At 40.1% G+C, this 23,595-nt stretch overlaps 2 protein-coding genes across 2 annotated transcripts in view; one reads left to right on the forward strand and one right to left on the reverse strand.

The window, feature by feature from the left end:
- The window catches only part of LOC113047333 (trinucleotide repeat-containing gene 6A protein-like), a 33,307-nt gene extending 13,107 nt beyond the window's left edge, over positions 1 to 20,200 (forward strand). Inside the window, exons 4-24 of the mRNA XM_026208684.1 lie at positions 162 to 479; positions 1,091 to 1,138; positions 3,496 to 6,044; positions 6,927 to 7,136; positions 7,284 to 7,432; positions 7,609 to 7,686; positions 7,807 to 7,858; positions 7,970 to 8,097; positions 9,065 to 9,217; positions 9,315 to 9,446; positions 10,380 to 10,517; positions 10,612 to 10,683; positions 10,771 to 11,209; positions 11,633 to 11,770; positions 13,113 to 13,274; positions 13,395 to 13,535; positions 13,840 to 13,947; positions 14,034 to 14,243; positions 14,348 to 14,415; positions 15,022 to 15,161; positions 15,794 to 20,200. Of these exons, the coding sequence (XP_026064469.1) occupies positions 4,091 to 6,044; positions 6,927 to 7,136; positions 7,284 to 7,432; positions 7,609 to 7,686; positions 7,807 to 7,858; positions 7,970 to 8,097; positions 9,065 to 9,217; positions 9,315 to 9,446; positions 10,380 to 10,517; positions 10,612 to 10,683; positions 10,771 to 11,209; positions 11,633 to 11,770; positions 13,113 to 13,274; positions 13,395 to 13,535; positions 13,840 to 13,947; positions 14,034 to 14,243; positions 14,348 to 14,415; positions 15,022 to 15,161; positions 15,794 to 16,148 (4,827 nt within the window). The 5' untranslated portion in view covers positions 162 to 479; positions 1,091 to 1,138; positions 3,496 to 4,090 and the 3' untranslated portion in view covers positions 16,149 to 20,200. The remainder of the gene's footprint in view (positions 1 to 161; positions 480 to 1,090; positions 1,139 to 3,495; positions 6,045 to 6,926; positions 7,137 to 7,283; positions 7,433 to 7,608; positions 7,687 to 7,806; positions 7,859 to 7,969; positions 8,098 to 9,064; positions 9,218 to 9,314; positions 9,447 to 10,379; positions 10,518 to 10,611; positions 10,684 to 10,770; positions 11,210 to 11,632; positions 11,771 to 13,112; positions 13,275 to 13,394; positions 13,536 to 13,839; positions 13,948 to 14,033; positions 14,244 to 14,347; positions 14,416 to 15,021; positions 15,162 to 15,793) is intronic.
- Positions 20,201 to 20,446: 246 nt separating this feature from the next.
- On the reverse strand, positions 20,447 to 23,564 carry LOC113047336 (acyl carrier protein, mitochondrial-like). The gene is made up of 5 exons (XM_026208686.1): positions 23,354 to 23,564; positions 22,535 to 22,657; positions 21,574 to 21,661; positions 21,361 to 21,466; positions 20,447 to 21,288 (listed from the first exon to the last, which is right to left on the reverse strand). Exons 1-4 carry the CDS (start codon positions 23,522 to 23,524, stop codon positions 21,375 to 21,377), a joined length of 474 nt encoding a protein of 157 aa, XP_026064471.1. The 5' UTR covers positions 23,525 to 23,564; the 3' UTR covers positions 20,447 to 21,288; positions 21,361 to 21,374.
- Positions 23,565 to 23,595: the final 31 nt, after the last annotated feature.

Genomic DNA, 23,595 nt, shown 5'->3' on the forward strand with positions numbered 1-23,595 from the left:
GGGATTTATTTATTTTTTACATATCCAGGTGTGGAAAAATTCCACAAAGAAAACTGACATGCACTGATTTTCGCATGTAGGGTACCAAATGTTATTGCAGTAAGTGGTAATCCAGTAATGGGGAAAAATGTTTTGAAAGCCTGTTTTTATTTTGATTTCAGTGCCAGAACATATCAAGTCCAGTTTCAGCCAGCCTCAGTCTGCCAATTAGAACAGCAGCACCTCCACTGTAACCTGCGCCATCAGCAATGCCAAGAGGGCCCCAGCCAGCGGCCAGCCCCAAGCCCTGCCTCGGTACCCGATCTGTGAAGTTTCGCCGCATCTCTGTCAGCACAAACAGAAACAGCTGTTGAAGTGTGGGCAATCTCTTACGGTCCTCGCTGCCACCCTGGGAACTCAAGTGCAGCTCAACTCTAGCCAGCCAGGAGAGCTTACGACTGAGAGGTCTGTCCTACACTGCGCCCAAAGCCACCTCTCAGGTACTGGTGCTCTGAGTAATGACATTGTGGGTTACAGATCAGCCAGGTTTGCTGAGATCCATGATATGTATGTGTAAAGTTAGCCATTGCTGATAGGCCTGTTAGGTAAACATACAAGCACAGATATGTGTGTTCATGGGGTACTTATTTTTCCCCCCAAACTGAAAACCAAAATGTATCATCTTTTTCTTTTTTAGTATTCAGGTCAATAAATTTACCATCATTTTTAGATTGTAAGCTTTGTCTGATTGACTGTTAGTTCTCCCGTACATTTCCAATATACCGAATATTTTTAATATAATACATATTTTATGTCCCCAGTTGCTTTTTAAGTCTATATTTTTTTGTCAGTGGTTGCCATTACAGTACGGCCAAGCTAACGGAGTGACTCATGTAAAAAGTAGCATGTCTTCTAATGAAAGATCTTTATCTTTCTCTACATTCTACTGTTTTCATTTTTGAGTTGAATTGAAATTCCTAGGTCATAGCTGTAGAAAAAAAGTGATTGTTTGCTGCATGGTCTTAACATGTGGCAGTTTTATTGGTATGGAGGCTTATTTTGTGGCTTCATGTAACTGGTTTTCCTCATGGTGTTGCTTCCTGTTTTGTAGGCATGGCTCCCATTCGGGATTCCGTCAGCCACTCCCCTAACCAAACAGGTGACTCATTTTTTCGTTTTCTTTTTTTTTACCATGTGCTGTTGTTTACCATTTTTGTTTAGTGTGGTGTGTGTGTGTAAGTTCAAAAGTTACATAAAGACCTGTAGCCTGTAAAACAAAGCCAGGTAAGTTAGCATTGAGTTTGAGCAATTTCTGAGTTTTTGGGCTCAAGAAGGTGGTTTGGTTTTGAGCGGGTTTCGTCACCATGGTAACTTGTGCTACACAGCTATTCTGGGTTTGAGATCGCAAACCCAAACTGGGCCAATCAATCTGATGCAATGAAGCCACTCCCCTGTATCTCTAGCTCCAAATTAAAACGGTTAGAAGTTTAGACAAAATTGCCTGACTTTCTACTTGTTTATTAATTATAATTGTTTATAATACATATTATATGAAGTGACAATTTATTTTAAGCTTTGCATTTAAATTAAGTATAGATACATATAGACAAGCTTTAATATATCCATCCTTAAAAGTGGCTAAACTGTGTGAACTGTGTAAAAGTGGTTTTCCTTTTGAGCTCTGTGTGAAACTATATAAATTAAATTCAGTTGATTCTTTTGTGTGGTCATACATTTGCTTTCTTTCCATCTCACGCACTCTCTAGAGTTAATCACAAACTCTGGTTCAAACTCTGAGTTGACAAAATGTTCATATCGAGCTTTGTGAGCCTGCTTTTCTGATCTAAACCAGGTTGTATTTGTTTGGTTTTGTCAACTCTAAACCTACTTCTAAAACTGGGTTTGTTCATCTTGCTTCATGCTACAAGCCACTGTTCAGCTGTTCGTATTTAGGCAGATTACAAGTTGTTGTCTATCTTTGTGGTGCATGCTTAATGATGTCATTAAGTAATTTTGATTATCTAAATTTAACCAGTTGCTCTACAATGTCTTGCAAGAAATTTATCATAATGTCTTGGCATAGGAAGACTGACTTTTCCAGATTTTTTTTCCTGTTTTATGAAAGGCCAGAGCGGAAGTGCAGCCAACTGGTACAAAGTTCTCACTTTACTGAATTAGTTTTACAATGCAAGTGAGCTATTGTACACTTAACCCATAACACTGTACAAGTCTACCTTTAGGGGTTTTTCATCAAAGGATGAAAAGTCTGTAATCATTTACTGACACTCCTCATTCCAAACTTGTATGAATGACTTTCTTTACTGGAATGCAAAGAAAAAACACTTTTTTTCTGTCCATATAAAGGGAGCCATAGGTATCCATGGTTGTTTTAGACACCATTGGTTTAAATTATATGGACAAAAAATCTTTTGTGTTGAACAGAAGAAAGGGAGTTAATTTTGGAATGACGTGTTGACAGAATTTCCATTGTTCTATCCTCTTGGAGTCTACAAGTCTCTTCTTGGTTGACAACTCTTTTTGTCTCCCCTGGACAGATGAAATACTAGATCGAAATGTAATGTAACTGTAATTTTCCTTTACCTCAGTGACCTTCAACAGAATCTCCCATTTTATTGAGTCACTCTTAAACAAACAGTGTACTTGAGACCAGCATTGAGACTGTCTGTTTCTCTGTCTTCCCATTTCTCTTGGTAACACAGCCAAGGAGAAAGTCTCAGACTTGGCAAGAGAACAGTGCTCAAGGAAGCTTGGCAGCCATCTTGCAGAAAAATGAACATGAGCAGAAAATTTATTTCAAGGAACAATGCAGTTGCGTTATTGTATTGAGTTTTGTGCCGCTACACTTGCCACATCTACGTAAAATCGGTGAACTTGCAGAGAAGCTTCAGACTTAGTGTTGCTGTAAGCAGTCGTCTGTATTTCCCTCCTCTATCCTGGCATGCAGCATGATCATGCTGCTGCTACAAAATGGTGGCAGATCTACTACTGTTTCAGTCTGGCTTAAGTGAGGCACCTCTCAGCAGGACAGAGACCGGGCCTATGGGCAGTTAGCCATTGTTGCATAATCCATAAATGGTCAAGTTATTAAAAATTCTGGCCAAAGCCTGCCAAATGTTAATATTTCCAGGATATTTATGTACATGTGGCTTGTGTTTTAGAATGTTTTATTTGCACTGGGTGTTTTATATTTAATCATTGTTAAAGTACAAGGATACTGTGTAACCATATCAGGATTGGGTAAGGGATTGTATTTTATATTTTTGTTTTATAAGTTCATATGTTTCAGTCCCTTAGTGTCTTATGTTACTGTTCAATCTCCTTTTGTGAAGCTTTTACACAAACTGACACAAACATCCAAACTTAATTGTCTTGATTTTTGTCTACTTTTCTGAATTTAGTCCAAAACAGACGCATTTGCATTTTTTTTTTTTTTTGTTATTTATCTTCTCAACGTTTACCATCTGAACTGATTAGGCCTTTTATTTGTTTTCACAGGTTTGGAGCATGCTGGTCTGGAGCCTCAGTATGAAAATTCACCATGGAGCTCTGGTTCACCTTGCAGCGATTCAAACAGCAACTGGGGAAAAGTTATTGTAGATAAGGGAACCTGGCCCTCCATCACTGGTAGTGACCCAGAGTTAGCCTCAGAATGTATGGATGCTGACTCTGCCTCCAGCTCTGGGTCAGAAAAAAATCTTAGTATGACGGCGTCTGGGAGCACTGGTGGTGACAACAATGGCAACAGACAAGGTTCTCATTTCATGGTTGCAAATGGCAGCAATAATGTGGGTAATGGGAGTGTTAAGGGGCCTTGGAGTGTATCCAATGGCTCGATGCTAAGCACATGTCAAGGCTCTGGCGAGGGCCCCAGCAGCAAGCTGGCAGAAAGCAGCCATGGCAAAATAAATGCCTGGGTACCCAAGGTTCCTCAACCAATTTAGTATAATCCAATCCAAGCACTTTGAACCCAAATGCCAACCATGGTGCCTGGCCCGTTCTTCAGAACACTGGGCCCAATCCCCATGGGCCTGTGGGGAACGGAAATGGTGGCACCAACACTCAACAAAGCACCATAGGTCAAACACCCAGCATGCAGAGTATCAACTCTAAGATGTCCTGGGGATGCCTGCAGGAAAATATGTCTGAAGCTGAAGTCAATGGTACAAACAAGGTTTCAAGTGGGCAGCCTCAAAATCTTAACACTGAATTTAATGGACCAAATAACACTACTAACACGATGACCTCTAGTTTACCAAACTCTACAGGTTCAATGCAGATGAATGAACAGCCCCAAGGGCACCGAGCTTGGCCTATGAGTACAGGGGGCTCCCCTCAGCTCCCTATATCTCCAGTCTCTAATGGCACTTCCATTTCTCAACAAGGCAACAGCGAGGGAATTAACAGTGGGTCTTATGGTACAGCATGGGGCATTCCGCCCAGCACTAATTACTCTGGAGACAAATGTCCCAACCCTAAAGGCCAAGCTGTGGGCGACACTGTGAATGCAACTCTAATGCAGTCTGGAGCCAATGGCTCCTCTGTGAGTGCTGCTTCTTTAAAGAATAATAATAATAATGGGATGGGCAGTTGTGGAGGAGGTTGGGACTCAGCGCCCGCGTCCTCACAAAGTATTTCTTGGGGAGCAGGCAATGGTGTAGGCCCAGCTGGGATCCCTCGCCCCTGGGGGAGTGCCTCCTCCTCATCTTCCTCTTCCTCGTCCTCTTCAAACACTGGCACTAAGGTCTCAAACGGGGAGTGGAACACGTTGCCCAGTAACAGTCAGCATTCCAATGATAGCACGAATGGGAGTAGGAAGGGAACAAATGGATGGAAGTCCTTGGAGGATGATGCTCTTGGTATAGGGAGCTCTGGTCAAGTGTCACAAGGCAGCACATGGAACAAATCTACAGGCAGTGAAGGAAGTGGAGAGAGCTCAGGAGGTCGCAGTGAGAGGGATGGGCAATGTGGTGGTCACCGAAGGAGAGGTAATCAGCAGGGCATGATCAATGCAGCTCTCTCTAGAATTGATGTGGACCCCAGGGTGCTGTCCAACACAGGATGGGGACAAACTCCAGTCCAACAGAACACTGTGTGGGATGTTTCAAGCTCTGATAAAAAGACAGGAAATGGACAGACAGGATGGGGTAGCGTTCCCCCTCAGGCGTCTAGCTCAGGTGGTTGGGGAAATGGACCCAGCACCAACAAAAGTAGCGATTCTTCAATGTCTGGGTGGATGGAAACGAAACCTTCAGCTGGCTGGGAAGAAACCAAAGGCTCAGTTGGGCAAAGTGGATGGGAGGATGCCCCTTCTGTTACAATGAACAAGGGTGGTTCCTGGAATGGCACCAAGGATGAAAAGTCCTCCTCTTGGAATAATCCACCGAAGACAAAGCAAGGATGGGGTGGAGAAGGCCTGAAGGGAAACCATTGGGGAGAGCCCCAGAAGTCTGGTTCAGGTGGCTGGGACAGTGACAGCGACCGCTCTGGATCGGGCTGGAGTGAGCCTGGGCGGTGCGGGACAAGCAACACCTGGGGAGGCAGTGGAGGCACCAACACTCCTGACCAGAGTGGTCCAACCACAGGATGGGGAGAGCCACGCAAGACCAACAATCAAAACCAAACCTGGGGTGAGCCAATCAAATCAAGCCACTCCAACCCCAACTGGGGTGACAATGCAAAACCGAACAACTCTTCAGAGTGGGGCAAGTCCCAAGATTCCAGCATGGGAACATTCAGGAGTGGGAGCAACTCTCAGACTGGAGCCCCTGGTCAAAACAAGCCTACAGGATGGCTGGGAGGCCCAATGCCTACTGCCTCCAAAGAAGAAGAATCCACTGGATGGGAAGATCCATCACCTGAATCCATCAGGCGTAGAATGGAGATTGATGATGGTACTTCAGCATGGGGAGATCCCAACAAATATAACTGCAGCAATGTAAATATGTGGAAGAAGAACAATGCTGGAGAGCATGATGGCATGGCTGTTTCTCAGCCCCCTCAAGCCCAAAGCGCCATGGCTCCAAAAGAAAATAACTGCAGCTCAGGTGGGTGTCTTTCATTTTGGCAGTGCCTTGGCAATTATTACTCACCCATTATATTTATCTTTAGCCATGCAGTCATCCCTTTGGAATTTCTTTGGATGCGCTTTTTCTTCCCACTTCTTTCCTCTAATACTAACAGCACTGACAAGCTCTGAACTTACGAGCAAGTGTTTGTGTGTCTATATATCAATGTGTTTATGCATTCCAGAGGAATGTATATACTTAGTAAAAGTGCAGTTTTTCCCATTAATTTTTAACTATTTACCAAACAGAAAATGTAAAGGTGCCTGTGCAAATAGTGTTCTTACTTAATTTGCAATTGGCTGTGGATAAGCTGTGCTCAGTGAAAAATAGGCTTGGGTTACATTGTGGCCGATGGTGCAGTCATATGGCAGCAACTTGAGCAGCAGGGCACACATGAACAGGGCTATTTTTGAAGGAAGTATTCAGGGCATATGCTAGATGGTGAAAGTGCAAAAAGCTCAGTGGTTAAATGTAAGCTGATCCATTAGAAGGACTTCAGAGTAAACAAAGCTTACATAAGCATGTTTATGCAAGGGTCGGATTTGGGCCATTGGAAAATTTGCAAGTACAATCCAATCCCGCTTTGAAATTTATTTGTAAATATTAGTTGCATTGTCTTTGTTAATAGATTTCAGATAAGTATGTTAAATCATTTTTAGATGCAAATTAGTTGTTGCATAGTTATTTTCCATGTAGCTTATGCATTACACTTTGACTCTTGTTTGCTCTGACAGATTTTAGTTTGCTTAGAAAATAGTAATAAGCCTTTTCAATATGCCATTCTCTCATTTTTTTGCATTCACTAGTTTTTGTGCAGAACAATATTAGATTTTTATATACTGGTCTTTTTTTTCATCACAGGGTGGGGAGAGACATATGTTGGGCCACAAAAAATGGAGTCCTCTACCTGGGGTGAGCAGACTGCTCCACCTGTCACTGTGGACAATGGCACGTCTGCTTGGGGAAAGCCTGTTGATACAGGTTCCAGCTGGGAAGAGTCGAGGAGGGAAAATTCAGGAGGCAGTGGCTGGAGCAACTCTACTATTGGACAGCAGTCACAGCACAAGTCTGGTACGTCCCATCTTGGGCCAAGAACTTTCTTTGTTTTTTCTTTCTTTGACTTAATTTCTTCTTGTTTTGTTTGGCTTTTCCAGTGTATGATTTGACCAGCCTATTGATGTTTTTTTCCCTCCATTCTTAATTTGATTATGGCTTTAGGATCCAAACCTATGCAAGATAACTGGGGTGGAGAAGAGATGTCCAACTGGGAGGAGGAAGGGGAAGTAGAGATAGGCATGTGGAACAACAATCCATCACAAGAAGTGAACCAAACTGGAAGCTGGCCCTACAAGAAGATGACTCCAAAGGTAATAATTAAGATAAATAATAATTAAGACCTAATTTAGCCTGGCAGAACTATTTAACGTGTCATTCACTAAATTTACTGTTAAATCTAATAGTGAGGCCAAAATGATGTATATATTTTGCTTGCTTATTTACATTTAATCATTTAATCATTATTTTCTACCCTTCTTTCCATTAGCTAAACAAAGGACCCAACAAGCAAGATGATTCTCCATGGATGAATCAGTTTGTGAAACAGTTCAACAACATGTACCCTGTAAGGATCAAGTCTTGATTGCTATTTTTATGGGAAACCTCTTATACTAAGTATTATGTGTCCCCAAATCTTTATGGAGCATAAAGTTATTAGATGGCACTTTTTTTTGTCATTTTACAGAGGGATTCCGCTGAAGACTCCCTGAAGAGCAATAAGATGGATATGTCTGGAGGTAGGTCACATTCGCATGCTCCTCCAGTACTGATATTGAGTAATGTTTTTTGCAGTCCATGAGTAGTAGCATGATTTTGTAAAATCTATTAATACTTCTCATCTTCTGCAGGAATGACAGACAAGCGCATTGATGTTGACAAGCATGTTCTTAATTTCGGAGAGTACGTGAAATATCCTGCTTCACGTCACCAGATCCACAAAGACTCTACTGTAGACCGTAATCCCTATATGGATAAGGTCAGTTATTTCCTATCCTCCTATATCAGTAATGGAGCCTTCATTTTGTCCAGTCTTGTTTTCCTGCTTGCTCAGTACTTTAGCAGCCTCTATGGGACGAGAATGCAACTGAAAGACCTCATGATATCAAAATTTAAGGCTTGTGGCTTCAAGACCAGCTGAACTCAACGTTTCTTTTTTTTTTTACTCTGTCCCCCTTTGTCCAAAATGAATATATGTCCTCTGGGGAAAATCTGTTATAATTAATATAGTTTTAAAAACACATTTTCTAATTTATAGAAACTAAGAGTGTCCATGGAAAATCAAAATTTAATCAAATTTAAATATTCTTGAAGTTAAGATCTTCGAGTTGTGTTATTAAGGGGTTGAATTGAATTACCTTATTTTTAAGCTTATTTTGTCATCTTTTAAAAAAAAAAACATTTCAGTTCTCCTAAAAGGGGAACCATTGGAAATTTGCTGAGCCACCTACTGGGCACCATATCTATAAAAACTGCATAAGACCATGTCTGTTAGATCTAAGGTTATATGTATTTGATGCTGACTTGTATGTTCGGAAGAATAACCAATATGTTCAACAAATCATGGTTTATGGCTCTAATATGACATTGGCTGTTAAAGATAAATAGGTACAAGATAAGTCCCAGCCTGAACTTCCTATTTTATTAGGAAATGCTACAATTGATTTCATGGGGTATTTAGAAGCAACTCTTTCAGTAGTCGTAGTCTTTCTTCTGATCCCAATTTTCCCATAGCCTCCCTAACTTAATAAAATTATAGAAAGCTCTTCAGTTGCTAAAATATGCCAAAGAGGATGCTAACATAGCCTTTCTCTCTCCTTTTCTGTGGCTGTTGATGTGCCTTTCTCTGGTGGCCTGGTGTTCCTTCTGGTCTTTGTCCAATTCCTCACTGCTGTTGTGCTCTGCGTCCTGCTCCTCTCTCTGCTTGGCCTGTGGTTGTGCTTCAGCTTTCACTGCCTATATATGATAGCTCTGTAGCAGAAGAGTCCCAAAACTCACAGATCACTTCCATGCAGAATATCAGCTTTTCCCCAACAAATAGTGCACTGCCCAACCAGTGCAGCTTGCCTCACCAACCAAACTCTGCCTCTGTTAGGCAGGTGAGTTAGTGCATGCTGCTCCCTGTGTGCTGAAGGTGTGAATGCACTGAATTGTCAGATGCTTAATTTCAATGTGGGGTGTTATGTTTCTCCTCAGAATGTAAACATGTACGGTGTGGGTAATGCAGCAGCACAAGGCCGGAATGCCCAGCAGCCTCCAGCACAACCTTTGAACTCCGCTCAGCCCAGTCTACGCAACCAAGTGCCTCCTCCACTACTTCCCTCTCAGGTAATGCCACTTGGGTTTTTAATTCCCTCCTAACTGTAAGATGAAGATGTGTGGTGTGTAGGCAGGGTTCCCAAGGCCTTGGAAATATCAGGGAATTTCCAAAGTGTAACTCAATGCATTATTTTTTCTCTCCTGAGAAAAAATTTTATGTATGTTTTAGAATGCAGTTTACAAAACTCCAGTGGACTTAGACTAGTCTAACAAGTGAGGCTAGTCATCTTATTGTTTTTCTTTATTAGTTACAGGAAAAAGTAGATTGGCCTGATTTGAAACCAAAAATGCTGATTACCCATTGACTAACTGCTTGTTTGGTCAGACTAGTTCTAACTAGATCTGCAACTGGTCCCAGGTTTGCTGTGTTACGAACTGAGTTTCTCTGAAATTCTAAAAACACTGGATCATGAGCAGCTCACATGTAAAAACCCAGTGCCGTATTTTATATCTATCATATCACAACCATATCAAAATTTTTGATTTGTTTTATATTAATTGTGCAGTCCTACTTAATAAATAAAAAATCAATAAAAAAAACATAATGCATTTAACAGACACTTTTATCCAAAGCGACTTACAGAGCATTCAGGCTATCAATTTTTACCTATCATGTGTTCCCGGAGAATCAAACCCCAAACCTTGCACAATGCTCTATCAATTGAGCTAAAGGAACACTACTTAAAAGTATTAATGGTCTCACTGTTGCAGCTCCACTATTTAGCCACTAAGAAATATATATTATATTAAATGGATATTATATGGAATGAATATATTCAATTGTTTTTTTATTATTAGATCAATATAATACTTGTATTTGAATACACACACTATATATAATATGTATAATCAATTTAATATATTTTTTTAATTAATTGATTAATTTGATGTCCTTTTTTATAACAAGGCTGGTAACAACTCTGTACCGTTCTTTGTTCTCAGGTCCAGTCACCCCTGTTGAAGTACTCTCCCAATAATGGAGGTCTGAACCCTCTGTTTGGCCCACAGCAGGTGGCTATGCTGAACCAGCTGTCCCAGCTCAACCAGCTGTCTCAGCTTTCTCAGATTAATCAGTTACAGGTATTGATCTTGTTGCTAGTACCAGCCTAGAAGTGATAAGTTAACTCGTTCCCTGTCATACTTAAAACTTACCTTTTTTTTCTCCCCGTCCCAGCGTCTCCTTTTGCAGCAAAAAGCGCAAAGCCAGAGGGCCATGCCTGTTAACAGCCGTCAGCAACAGGAACAGGTTTGTGATCTCTTAGACCTGTTTATGTGTTCAGTTTCCTTCTGTCTTGGCCCGTTTGTGACATTTTCCATTTGTGATGACGTGTAGGGTCGTGGTCTGGGTCCGTCCCAGCAGATGATCCAGCCTCCCCGCCATCTCGATCCCTCCCTGATGAAGCAGCAGACTTCCCCTCAGCCACCCTCGCTGCACCAGCCCAGCCTCAAGTCCTATATGGAGAACTTCATGCCCCCCAATGTCTCCGACCTGCAAAAAGAACAAAGTTCCTTGAACTCGTTCAGTAATTTCCCTTTAGGTGGGTGTCCTCCCCATCTTAATGTAGGCCAGACTGACTCTTTGTTGCACCAAGCTGCCAAGCCCAACTCGATGTTTGCCTCTGACATGTCAGGCTATCAGCCATCTGGCATTAGTCAAAGTCATAGCTTCCTAGCCCCACCTCTGAGCAATGGCCACATGGTGCCAGGCTCTCCCATCAACCCTCGGGTAGGAAAGAACTTCTGTCCTGAGAGCAGCTCTCTGCCAGCAAGAGGTGAATACAGTCTATCTATTTCGTTGTCCCCAGCAAAAGTACCTCTTGCATTTTGTATTTGACGGAAAAGAAAATCATGCTATGTTTCCAAACCTTTTGAGTTCAGACCCTTATTATTTGATTGGATGTCCTATGTTTGGCTGGCATACGTATGGTGCTTCTACCCATAATTTCTGCCGCTTGACAATAATCAGGTTGTTTTTCTTTCTTTTGTGCTCGTCTCCCCTTCCATATGTATTCCCATGTTTTATTGTGCACTCAGTAATTTTCTGTTGGTTGCATTGTTGCAACTGCCATAGTGGCATGGACATGTGACGCCGTCTCCAAAATAAATGATGTAGAAGTACTCTTCATCAAGTCTTTAATGAGAGAAAATACTGAGTGCACTGATTAAATCATTTGTTTTTTTTTGTATTCCTCTAGGTTTGAACTCAAACTTGAATGTAAGCAACCTCGACATTGGCAGTGTTGGTTTTAAGGAGCCACAGTCCCGTCTGAAGAAGTGGACTGCCATGGACATTTCCGTTAACTCGCCACTTGATCAAAACCCCAGCAAATCTGGTAGGTTTCCTAAGGAAATAATCCCAATATTTTTGCTGTAATTTTGCAGCCCTAATCTTATCTCAAAAAAAAAAAAAATTCATATACAGTTTTGAAGGTGTGCAAAACAGTCTGATGGACAGTGTTGGGCAGTAGCGTCGCTGCTTTTCTGAATCTAATAGCTTTTCAGTAGCGAAGCTACTTCCACACAAGCTACATTTTCGCAAGCATTTCTGAATCTCAAACTCAAATCGGGAAATACAACTGCTAAGATCGCTGATCCTGGATCAGAAGGGACGCGACGGCACTACTTCATCTTGTTCGTGTTTACGGTGGATAGCAACCAACCATCTTTATGATGCATCACCGCCACCTTCTGCTCCGGAAGGTCCACTCCTTGGCCAGTCACGCAAAAAAAAAATATTTGATTAAATGATGGCATAGGATGAGGTCGGAGAACAGTTAATCCCGAGGAGTGAGTCGCCGTGGCCGTACTTCGAAAAGTACATGACACTGACCGAGATAACAGAGAGAAAATATGTTTTCTTAGGGCTGGGCGATATAACCATATGATCATGCGCATCTAATCAGTAAAGCTGCTTCCGTGATCACCGCTAAAATCGCCATCGCCTGCTTATAATTGGAATGGCATTTAATAGACAGAGCCGTACGTAGATAGCTGACAAGCTACGCAATATTGCGTTCATTATCGCAGATTACTTCGATAATGAACGCGATATTGCGTAGCTTGTCGGCGATCTACGGCTCTGTCTATTAAATGCCACTCCAATTATAAGCAGGTGATGGCGATGGTGATCACGGAAGCAGCTTTACTGATTAGATGCGCATGATCATATCGTTAGATATATCGCCCATCCCTATTTCAGATGCTGCTTGTAAAAATTATCAGGGTCCAGCCTGGCCATTTTTGTTGTACTGTTTGGAGGTCTTGCATTTTGTTCTGCAAAGGACTACAGTATATTAAGCATGCCCATGCAACAGGTGCATACACTTACTTGTGCGTAAATTGTTAATTACATGTATTTTGATTGTTTTTGTTGCCAAATTGATAAGGAGCACAAAAACTATTAAACTAAACAATTACACCTGACTATCTGTTTGACTGACAGTTTTGAGCACTGAGATAGCATTGACTTGTAATAAAACGTGTTCAACATAAAAATTTAATTTTAAAAGTAGCTTATAGCAGCTACTGTTGATGTAGCTTAGCTTGCTACATTTCCCAGGGGGTTAGCTTCAGTGTAGTGAAGCTTCATTTACTGTAGAGTAACTAGTAGCTTAGCTCACTACAGTTTTCCAAGTAGCTTGCCCAACACTGCTGATGGATATGATTTTACTATAGGTGCTATAACATCTGGCCTGAGGCTTGAAGACTCACCCTTTGGTCCATATGACTTCATCAATGCCAGTAACGCTCCCATCAGTCCTCCTGGCTCTGTGGGAGATGGCTGGCCCGGTCGTGCCAAATCACCTCATGGTTCCACCAATGTCAACTGGCCACCAGGTTCGGTCCCATTTGCTTCAAATATGCTTTACTTGTTCCAATCAAATCTTGCATTGAAACTAACTATTACAGAGGAACTCTAAATGACATAAATGACACCGTGTCTTGTTTGTTTGGCAGAGTTCCGTCCTGGTGAGCCCTGGAAAGGATATCCAAACATTGATCCTGAAACTGACCCATTTGTCACTCCTGGCAGTGTGATTAATAATCTCTCCATTAATACAGTCCGGGATGTTGATCACCTCAGGGACAGGAACAATGGTAAGCAATGTTAAACTAGCTATATCAGTATACACTGCTGTTCAAAAGTGTTTTGTGGTGTTGTTTTTTCAGCAAGGATGCATCAGATTGACTAAATGAAAAAGCTACATTAAAGTTACATTAAATTAATACATGTTCACAATATCATGATTATTATTATCACTATATTTTGTATTAAATGCAGACGTTTTTCAAAGAAGTCACAACAAAATCTTCCGACCCCGGATGTTTAAATTGTAGTGTAATTTGCAGATTTGTATGTATTAGTGTTTGCGTCAGTGACATTTTATTTCTGTTCTTCCAGGGCCATCCTCATCACTTAACACCACGCTGCCTTCAAATAGTGCCTGGACATCCATTCGTGCCTCCAACCACAATAGTTCCCTCAGCAGTACAGCACAAAGCACTTCAGGTTGGAGGGCAGTTATTTCAGCATACCCAGTCAGGCTTGTGATCCTCATACACCTTTAACTTAAACTTTTTTTTTTTTCACTGCAGCCAGAAACAGTGACTCCAAATGGTCTCCTGGAACAGTCACCAACACCTCTTTGGCTCATGAGCTGTGGAAGGTTCCTCTCCCCTCAAAAGGTATCTCTGCTCCGTCCCGCCCCCCGCCTGGCCTGACTGGCCAGAAACAGCCCTCTTCTTGGGACAACAGCTCTCTGAGACTGGCAGGCTGGGGTAGCTCTGAATCCAGATTCAACTCTGGTTAGTCAATTATATTCCCTTTCACCTTCATAAACTCTATTAGTAGTGTAAATGATATTGCATTTAAAGAAACCAGAGAGACTTGAAATTATCATTGTCCACAGGTTCCAGCTGGGGTGACAGCAGCTCAGGGAGAACTAATTGGCTTGTTCTCAAAAATCTCACACCTCAGGTAAGATGCTTCATGATTTGGAATGTACCGACTCGTTTAAGCAGGTTAAGCATTCACACTGCCTGATTTCTGCATTTTAGCAAAAAAACACATTGAAAATGCACTGTAAAAGAATTATGAATTGCACTTAATTAGAAATATACAATTAACACTTTTTTTCAATATAAGTTGGAAAGAAAAATAAATTTTTTTAAAGGGTTAGTTCACCTAAAAATGAACATTTTGTCATTAATTACTCGCCCTCATGTTGTGCCAAACCTGTAAGACCTTCGTTCATCTTCAGAACACAAATTAAGATATTTCTGATGAGAGCTGAGAGCTGAGAGCTCTTTGACCCTCCATAGACTGCAACACAACTGACACATTCAAGGTCCAGAAAGGTAGTAAGGAAATCGTTAAAATAGTCCATGTGACGTCAGAGCTTTAACCCTAAATTTATGAAGATGTGAGAGTTTGGAATTCTCAATGGCCAACTATCAATAACTATTTTGTAATTAATGTGTGTTATTAAAGGAAATGCTCCATTTAGAAACATAGGTATTGTTTTCTAAATAAAGCTACAGCAGAATCATTTCTTGGGTAACAAGTCATGCCTGTGTCTTACAGATTGATGGCTCCACCTTGCGAACTCTGTGCATGCAGCACGGTCCACTGATCACATTCCATCTGAACCTTCCCCATGGCAACGCTGTCGTCTGCTACAGCTCTAAGGAGGAGGCGGCAAAAGCCCAGAAGTCACTGCACATGTAAGTCCACCTTCTTTGTTGTTACCCAATGTGGGTAAAGAACAGAAATGTTAATACTAAAGCTAATAATTACTAAGCCATTTAGGAGGAAATTAGTAGTGAGTCAACTATAAATAACTTGATCACTTCTGGAATAACTAGATTTATCATAAGCATGAGTGGTTTTAATGACAGTAAATAGAATTTCCGGTAAATGTTTAATGTCATTTTAAGGTAAAAAAAAAAAAGCCCCCAGTTCGCCCCAGTCCCGTTTGAGAACCAGTGCATTATGATGATACACATAATACAGTTTAATCATGTACTCCGATTCTTAGAATTCAAATATTCTGGATGCAGATTTTTAAATTAGGAGTTCTGTTTGGAATAATTCAACGTTCCATTAATATAAAAGCATCCTTAGTGATTACTTTCAGGGTCTTGACCGGATCATTTCACACAAACAATGCTTTTTTCCCCATTATAAACATCTGATAATGCTTGTTAAGTGAATGGTTTATCAGCCTGCTTTCTCCTTCGATCGAAACCCTGAAATAATGTGCGAAGCTGTTTCAAGATTTCCGGAACCCTATTCTGAAGTTGAAAAACTTGAGTGAGACACCATACTGATTAAAGGTTCTGCTCTTCCTCCTCAGGTGTGTTTTAGGGAACACTACTATTCTTGCAGAGTTTGCTAGTGAAGAGGAAATTAATCGTTTCTTTGCACAAGGTCAGTCAATGACTGCCTCTCCCAGCTGGCAGACGCTGGGCTCTTCTCAGAACCGGATCGGATCCATCGAGGGTTCTCACCCCTTCCCAAACCGCACTGATCCAAGTCACTGGAACGGCAGCGGAGACCTGCACGGCTCGTCTCTCTGGGGCGTTCCCAATTACTCCACGAGCCTGTGGGGCAGCCCCAGTGGTGGTGAGGGGGGGAGAATCAACAGTCCCTCCCCCATCAGCTCCTTCCTTCCTGTTGACCACCTGACGGGAGGTGGGGAGTCCATGTAGTGCATCTTTCACCTTCTGACTTAAAAAGAAAATGACAAAAAAAAAAAACATACAAACCCGTGACCTCAATGTGGAAATAGTTAATCATAATCATATGACCATATATATATTATATAAGAAAAAAAAATCAAATGGCACTAGTTAGACTTTCTTCACTTACAAAAAACAAAAAAAAAACTAAAAACAACAAAAAAAAAACAATGCGGGGTTACCCTGTGGAAACAAGTTACGTTTTTTTTTCTGCACATATGTCCACTTTGTTTTAGCCCAAAACATATCAGTTTGAATACTTGAATTATGCAGGCCAATTCTATAATGTGAAAGGATGTATTTACACTTCCAGGTAGTGCTCTTCATACAGAAAAAAAGCTTCGGTTGAGCTCATCTGTTTATTCATCATGTTTATTTGAATTCCAATTCTTTTTGTTTTGTTTTTATTATTTGCATTTTGTTTGCTGACAATGGAGTTTGAGCTTTTTTAACTTTGCACTGAATGTGGTTTTTCTCAGTATAATCTGCAATATGGAGGGAGCCGACAGTTCCAGTGTAGTTGTTTACTCAAGGATGTTCTTAACGTGTGCGCTCTACTATGCCTTGATGTACGCCTACCTTATTGTAGTATTGTGGAGTTCGAGATCAAGATATAGATGCTGACTTAGGATTATTTGATGATATTACAGAAATAAGTATTGCACCAATTTTGTTTTAAAACTAAAGAATTTAGCTCTGCAGTCTAAAAAACTGTAGCCACAGCTGTGACTTGCAAACCCGACCTGCAAGCCAGGGGGAACAGCACTTTCAAAATAGGCTTTCAATTTTGTTTTGGAGGCATCACGTTGTGCCCTCTTGTTTACAAAACTTTTTGAGGGGGGAAAGTATGGTCATTCTTCCTTTTTATTTTAAATGGAGAAAAAAAGAAAAAAAATGCATAAAGAATAAAAAAAATATTACAAAAACTATAAAATAAAAAAATACAACAAAAAAAAATACAAAAAATAAAAACCTTTAAAAAAAATCTTGAGGATGAAGACGAAGCTTTTAATCTCTGGGAATACTGATCAGTGTTTGGCCATGTCATTGGTTATTTTATCTATTCCTCTTGTCTGCTAAATAACCAGCATGGTTCTCAGGAAATATAGCCAGTTTTCCCCCATAGAAACTCCTTGTAGGAAAATCCAACTTTTAGCACTGAAACTACTTATAGCTCTGTAAGTTTTTCTCTGCCAAATAACTGCTTTAAGCTGGAGACATTCTACATACTGCTTTTCGAATATGCTGTCTTTTTATTAATGAGTGGATATGGTTTGCTGAATCACTATCTAGTCCTCCTTCCCCTTTTCCCACTGAGTGGCTCAATGTTTTTCGCTTTGTGACTGTCGAAGTAACTGTCAAATGTCATAAGAAAAAGCCGAAATCTGTAACTATGCATACTGTAGCCAATGACTCGGCCTACAGAATCGCTTTTTCTTTGTCTGAAGTAATGTTTTATATGTTTCGGTAATTTGCATATACATTGAGAGATATATACACACATACATTTTTTTTTTTTTCTTTCTTTCCTCATCGCCAGAGCTGGTGTTAAAGAAATTCTTGTTTGGTTATTTTTAACAGTGCAAAAGTCGTCCACATTTCATTGCCTTGATTCAAATTGTGTCCGAAGATGCAACAAGTCAAGTGGCTTTTAACTGTTTACAAATAGAAAATGATTGTAATGTGTACAGTTTGGTTGTTAATCTGAAGTTCCTTACAATATTAATAAATCAATGTTTTGGCTGCTCATTACCATTTTATTTAGATTTTTTTTTTTTTCCTTTTCTTTTTTTTCCTCTCTCCCCTTTTTTCCCCCCTTCCTCAAAGCTGGTTTGTCATTGAAAATGGCTTGCCTCTGTACTTGTGGCCAAGGAAGGCTGGATTAGAGGTGAATGTACTCTATTGCTGGTAGTTTAAATGATGTGCGTAGATTTACAGACTTTTATCGTACTATATTTTAGGTGCACAATATATGAGACGCTTCAAGAGCGAGAGGGAGAGAGAGATGTCAGCATTAGGCTAAGCCATGGACCTTAATATGTGTTTAAGCTGTTTGTTTTCTCCATTTTTGTTTTATTTGAGAAGTAGAACTTGCGTGCGTGGTGTGTTAACTTATCCATATTTAATGACTCTTCCTACAAAACCCTGAGTATTACCCTCACTTTATGGTTGCGTGCCAGTATTGAACCATTTTAAGTGACTGCTTTACCAAATATACTTCAATCAAAGGATTTGTTTACTTAATTCCAGACCTGACTTATCTTTGTTTGTTGGACAAATTTTAAGTGGAACATTGGAGAGAAAACTACACAACAAAGGCCGAAAATGAGTTTTTGGAAATTGCACTTGGTGTACATAATGAACTAGAAAAGCTTGTACTGTATTTGTGTTCTGGAGGCAGAGTGTAGCTTTTGGAGACTGGATGGCATGGACAGAGGACTTTGCCTTTTGTTTGTCTTTTTATTCTTCATGCACATTGACTAGACTCTTAAAGCGTGCATTTGTGCCTACGTGCTTGAGTGGTCCGCTCCATTCCTGCTCATCAGGAGCCCAAGTATTCTCCTCTTGTTAAGGGGCGTGTAACTACAGGTATCGCCGATGGTTTTGCCGTGACTTTGTTTACCCCCTCAATGTGGATCGCTCAATCTGTTGTGCTTTAGTTACATGTTTGTAAAAGCGTTAGTCCTTTCTGGCAGTGCTACGCTGAGCTTTACCAATGGTTCTGAATGGGTTCTTCCCTGCCATCTTGGCAAACGTGCTATTTTACCCGTTCTTCGTGGCTTTTTATTTTCCTCTCTTTTCCTCTTAATTTTAGTTTCATGTATGTGCAGCTTTTTGGTGTTGGACAGAACTGTCATGCTGAGACATTTTGATAATTCACTGTCATGCCAAATTATCAAGCAGGGGGAGGAAAGGGATTTGTTCTTTTGTAAAAGCTGGACAATGTATATGCTTCAAATGTCACTTGCAAATTGGATGTTTTGAGGATATTCATGAGCAATGTACAATCCCCATTTTTATAGCCAGGTTGAACGTAGAGGAAACGAAAAAGTGACTTGGCCTGACATTCTACTTTTGTACTGAAAATGTCATTCTTTTCTGATTTATCCTGTGATCAAATATACCCTTGTCTTTTAAATGGTTCCTACTGTTGAACAGTGTGCTAAGGCAATTGACTTAAACTGTGAGTATTGCTGTCACGTCATTCTAAACCCGAAAAGCTTTAGTAAAACCAGCACAAGAAACGGATGAACGAGAGTTTAAATCGTAACTTCCACCATGGGGAAATTCTAAGAGAGTCTATGCAGTGTAGGGTGAGGCTTCCATGTCTGTGTCTTCGCTTACTAAAATCCTGACCGCGCTAGCGGCGGGATTTAAAAATACGATTCCTGTAATGTGCCATGATTGAAATTTTCTTTAACTTTTTGTCACGAAAAATTGGCCAGTTGTAGCAAATGGAGGGTTGCATTAACATTTCCTTTTTCACAGCGCTCCTCACAGAACGGGCTGTGGAATCGCAAATTCTCAACTCCAACATTTCTTCTAGTGGTCTTTGCTCACATGTAACCTATATGCACACTGCTTTGGTAGACTGTTTGAAAATTATGAGAAATAAACATCAATAAGGTAACTTAAATGAGCAGGAAGTTCTTTTCAGCGTCTTCCTGGGTTCATCTTAGAATTTTAACTTGGGGAACTGCACTTTTTGAAGGACAATCCTTATTTGTATTGGTAACAATTGACACAAGGTTTAGTCTAGTAATACATGGTAGATGCTCAAATGTATAGTGATGAATGTTTCCTGTAATGCTGTTTTTCCTTTTTTTTTTTTTTTTCTTTGTTGCTTGGTTTTCGATTTTAGTACCCTTAAGTGCATATGTAACGAGGTAGTTGAGTAGATTTTAGGTCTTCTGTTGGCTGTACTTGTAGACTGATAATAACTGTTTGTAAAGTCCTGATCTTGATATTGGAATACAAAGCTGTATAACTTGGGTACAACCCGCAATAAAGCCTAACAGTGATATGGTGTGCTATGGTGTGTTTTATTTATTTAAAGTACTTTAACTGCAAGTACAATTGAAAATATATTTGCTTCATTACCAACAGTTTCATATAAAAATATTTACATGGAATACATCCAACTAAAACTTGCTAGAGTCTCATGGTTACCATGAATGTTTTACCTACTAGTTCTTCTACATACAAAAACACAAACAGTGCTTTTAAAAGAGGTTTGAAATGTTAGTTTAAATGACAGACTCCAATCATACAGTGGCTATAAAAAGTTTTATTCTACATGAATGCGGGATCATTCAAATTGCCTCAGTTCAGTAATCTTGCCATTATTTGTCATTGCAGAATAATTCATGGGTGACATACTTTCAAATGTGGGATCTTTCTAATGTTATTATAAACCATCTTGTGAGATGCCACATGCTAATGCCATCATTTAAGTGCAGTGAAATATTAAATGACCCATTACACCTTCAAAGCCGCAGTGTCATTTCTGTGCCAAATGAATTTCCAAAAAATACTTTTCAAATAGGTCTGAGTGTTTTCAGTCATGGACAGACCGAAAAAAGTACTTTTTTTTTTATTATTCAATAGTTATGCTATTAAAAAAAATTATTGGACAAACCGGTTCTTTAGTGAACCAGCCTGAATTTTTAAAACCTTTATCCAGGGAGCATAAGCAAACAGTCTTGGAAACATAATTAAAAATTGTGGGAAATCTGCCTCAGTACGTCAACAAGTGCCCAACAAGGTTTTGAAAGCTCCACACATTTTAAAATCATCCTATGATCTACTTAGGCTTGTTCATTTTAAACTGGTGAAAACCTGCAGTATTCTGATGAGAATATTTCACAGCAGTGTTAAGTTCTTGCACTGACCTTGAACTTAAGTTGCAGTAACACTCCCCATACACTAGAGGCTTCACTTGGGGCATGACAAACCAAAGAATTATAATTTAATCTTGGCTTTATTTTCAGCTCAAGTTCCCAAGAGTTTATAGTGCCATTTTCATTAAACACAACAATGCAGTTAACTCCATAAGCAAGAGACAAGAAAGTGGTATGACAGAAACTGAGTCAGAGTCGATCCTCCATACCTGCAAAAAATAATAATAATAATCAACAAGCATACAATCTAAGCATTAGCTCAAAAGACCAGATGCACATACCATATAACTTGGTTCTATTCATACACGTCTTTTTTATCTGCAATGAACTGTACGATCTCCGCAGGAGTCATAAGCTTCTCGGCCTCTGCATCTGGGATCTCAAATCCTGTGGATAGAACAAGGTGTTTGAGCACCACAATTCAAATGAAATGTTTGGAAGGTATATCACACTTGTCAAATGCTTTAATGGTACAGGAACAAACCCACACTAACCAAACTCATCTTCCATAGCCATTATAATCTCCACCTGGTCCAAGCTGTCCAGCCCCAGATCTTTCATGAAATGAGACGATGTTTGCAGCTTGAGAAGGGAAAAAGTATCAGCGATTGATGCTAGGAGTATGTTTTATACAATATCTCAAGGTAAACAAAGGAAATTAGACATGTCTAACTACAAAAACTACATTAGCTAACATTAAAAATACATATAAAGCATTTATTAATCTTAGTTCATTTCAAATTTGTACACTATGTGTGTCCCTTGAGCATAAAACCAGTCTTAAGTCGCTGGGGTCTATTTGTAGCAATAGCTAAAAAATAAAGTATGGGTCAAAATGATACATTTTTCTTTTATGCCAAAAACCATTAGGATATTAAGTAAAGATCATGTTCCATGAAGATATTTAGTACATTTCCTACCGTAAATGTATACAAACATAATTTTTGATTGGTAATATGCATTGCTAAGAATTCATCTGGTCAACTTTAAAGGCAATCTTCTCAATAATTGATTTTTTTTTGCACCCTCAGATTCCAGATCTTCAAATAGTTGTATCTCGGCCACATATTGTCCGATCCAAATAAGCAATACATCAATGGAAAGCTTATTTATTCAGCTTTGAGATTTTGTATCTCAATTTTGAGAAGTAAATAAAAGGTTGTATCTGTTCATTTAATGGACCGGAGTGAACGTGAGCTAACAATGAACAGTTGTTCATAAATACTGTAATGAATGTAATGCTCATTGTTAGAGTTAATGCATTTATAACTATTTAAAAATTGTTGTAAAGTGTTACACCAAATAAATGTATTGAAATATGGTGGATAGGCATGCAGTTTCCAGTTAACAAATTTCATATCACGGCCCTTCAAATTTCAGTATTTGGAGATTATCATATTCACAAGGACCTATGTAATGTTACAGTACAGAGGGTAAGTATGAGGAGTCTCTCACCTTCTCTGGACTGATCTTGTCATACAGTTTAAGGACGTACATGACGCGCTCTTCGATGTTCTGTAAAGTGAGGGGTGGAAGATCCCCATAGTGTCGACACTGATCAACAGACGGGCCTGAAATCTAGAGGCATTCAAACATTAACATGTGTTCACTTAGCAGGTGCTTTATCCAAAATGTCTTTCAGATGAGGAACACAAGCAATTCATCCCAGAGCCAACAATATTCACTGCAGTGCACACAATACCAGCTTTATTAGAAGAAAGATAATTAGGGAAAAACATAAGCTCTACCAAATTAAGAGATAATTCACCCATAATTGTCTTTATTATTATTATTTTCCCCTCGGTAACAAACCACAGATGATGGACAGAATGTTAGAGGCTGATATATTCAGTCACCGTTTCCTTCAGTGGCATCTTTTTTCATTCTGCCCATCATCTTTTGTGTTCCACAGAAGAACTTCGGTCAAACAGGTTTGGAACGTCACGATGACAGAATTTTTATTAAAGAGAACTATCACTTTAATAAAAGCTGCAATAAAGACGCAAGGAGCAGCGACCGTGAAGATACACACAGTAATAGTATGTAATGTATAAACTATTAAGTTAACTGATCAGCTATTTAAAGTATTGCACCGTGAAAACAGTAATAACTGATGTGGATGGTCTATGTTGTGAATGCACACTTAGCTACTTTTACTCTTTGTGGCTCGCAGCTGTCACGCACGAATAGATTGGTCGGAAAGACACAGGTAGGTCACGGAGTTATCCAGCACTAGTAGGCCCCAGACAAACACCCGCTCTGCAGAAAGCTCACCCGCACTAGTTGAGTCCACCTCGTCCGCTGGCTGCATGAAAGGACAGAGAGCGGGCGCTGCTTTGGGACGAGGGGCGCGCACGCGGATCTGGTGAGCAAGCTGCCATGGTTTAACCTTGCAGCGGCGCGAGCGACGGAGCGCACACAGTAGGGAAGCGCACGAGACGCCATGTCTGTGAATTTCTATCCCACAATTCACTGCGACAAACTGGACATAAGTTTGACATGCGCGTGCGCACTTT

The sequence above is a fragment of the Carassius auratus genome, chromosome 28 (genome assembly GCF_003368295.1).
Source record: "Carassius auratus strain Wakin chromosome 28, ASM336829v1, whole genome shotgun sequence".
Lineage (NCBI taxonomy): Eukaryota > Metazoa > Chordata > Actinopteri > Cypriniformes > Cyprinidae > Carassius > Carassius auratus.

Excerpts from the sequence above, each read along its gene's own strand:
- LOC113047336 (XM_026208686.1), bottom strand. The coding sequence starts at position 23,524 with ATGGCGTCTCGTGCGCTTCCCTACTGTGTGCGCTCCGTCGCTCGCGCC. Across the intron at positions 21,662-22,534 it reads ACAAGATCAGTCCAGAGAAG|CTGCAAACATCGTCTCATTT; the intron begins GTGAGAGACTCC and ends TCCCTTCTCAAG. Across the intron at positions 21,467-21,573 it reads GGCTATGGAAGATGAGTTTG|GATTTGAGATCCCAGATGCA; the intron begins GTTAGTGTGGGT and ends TTCTATCCACAG.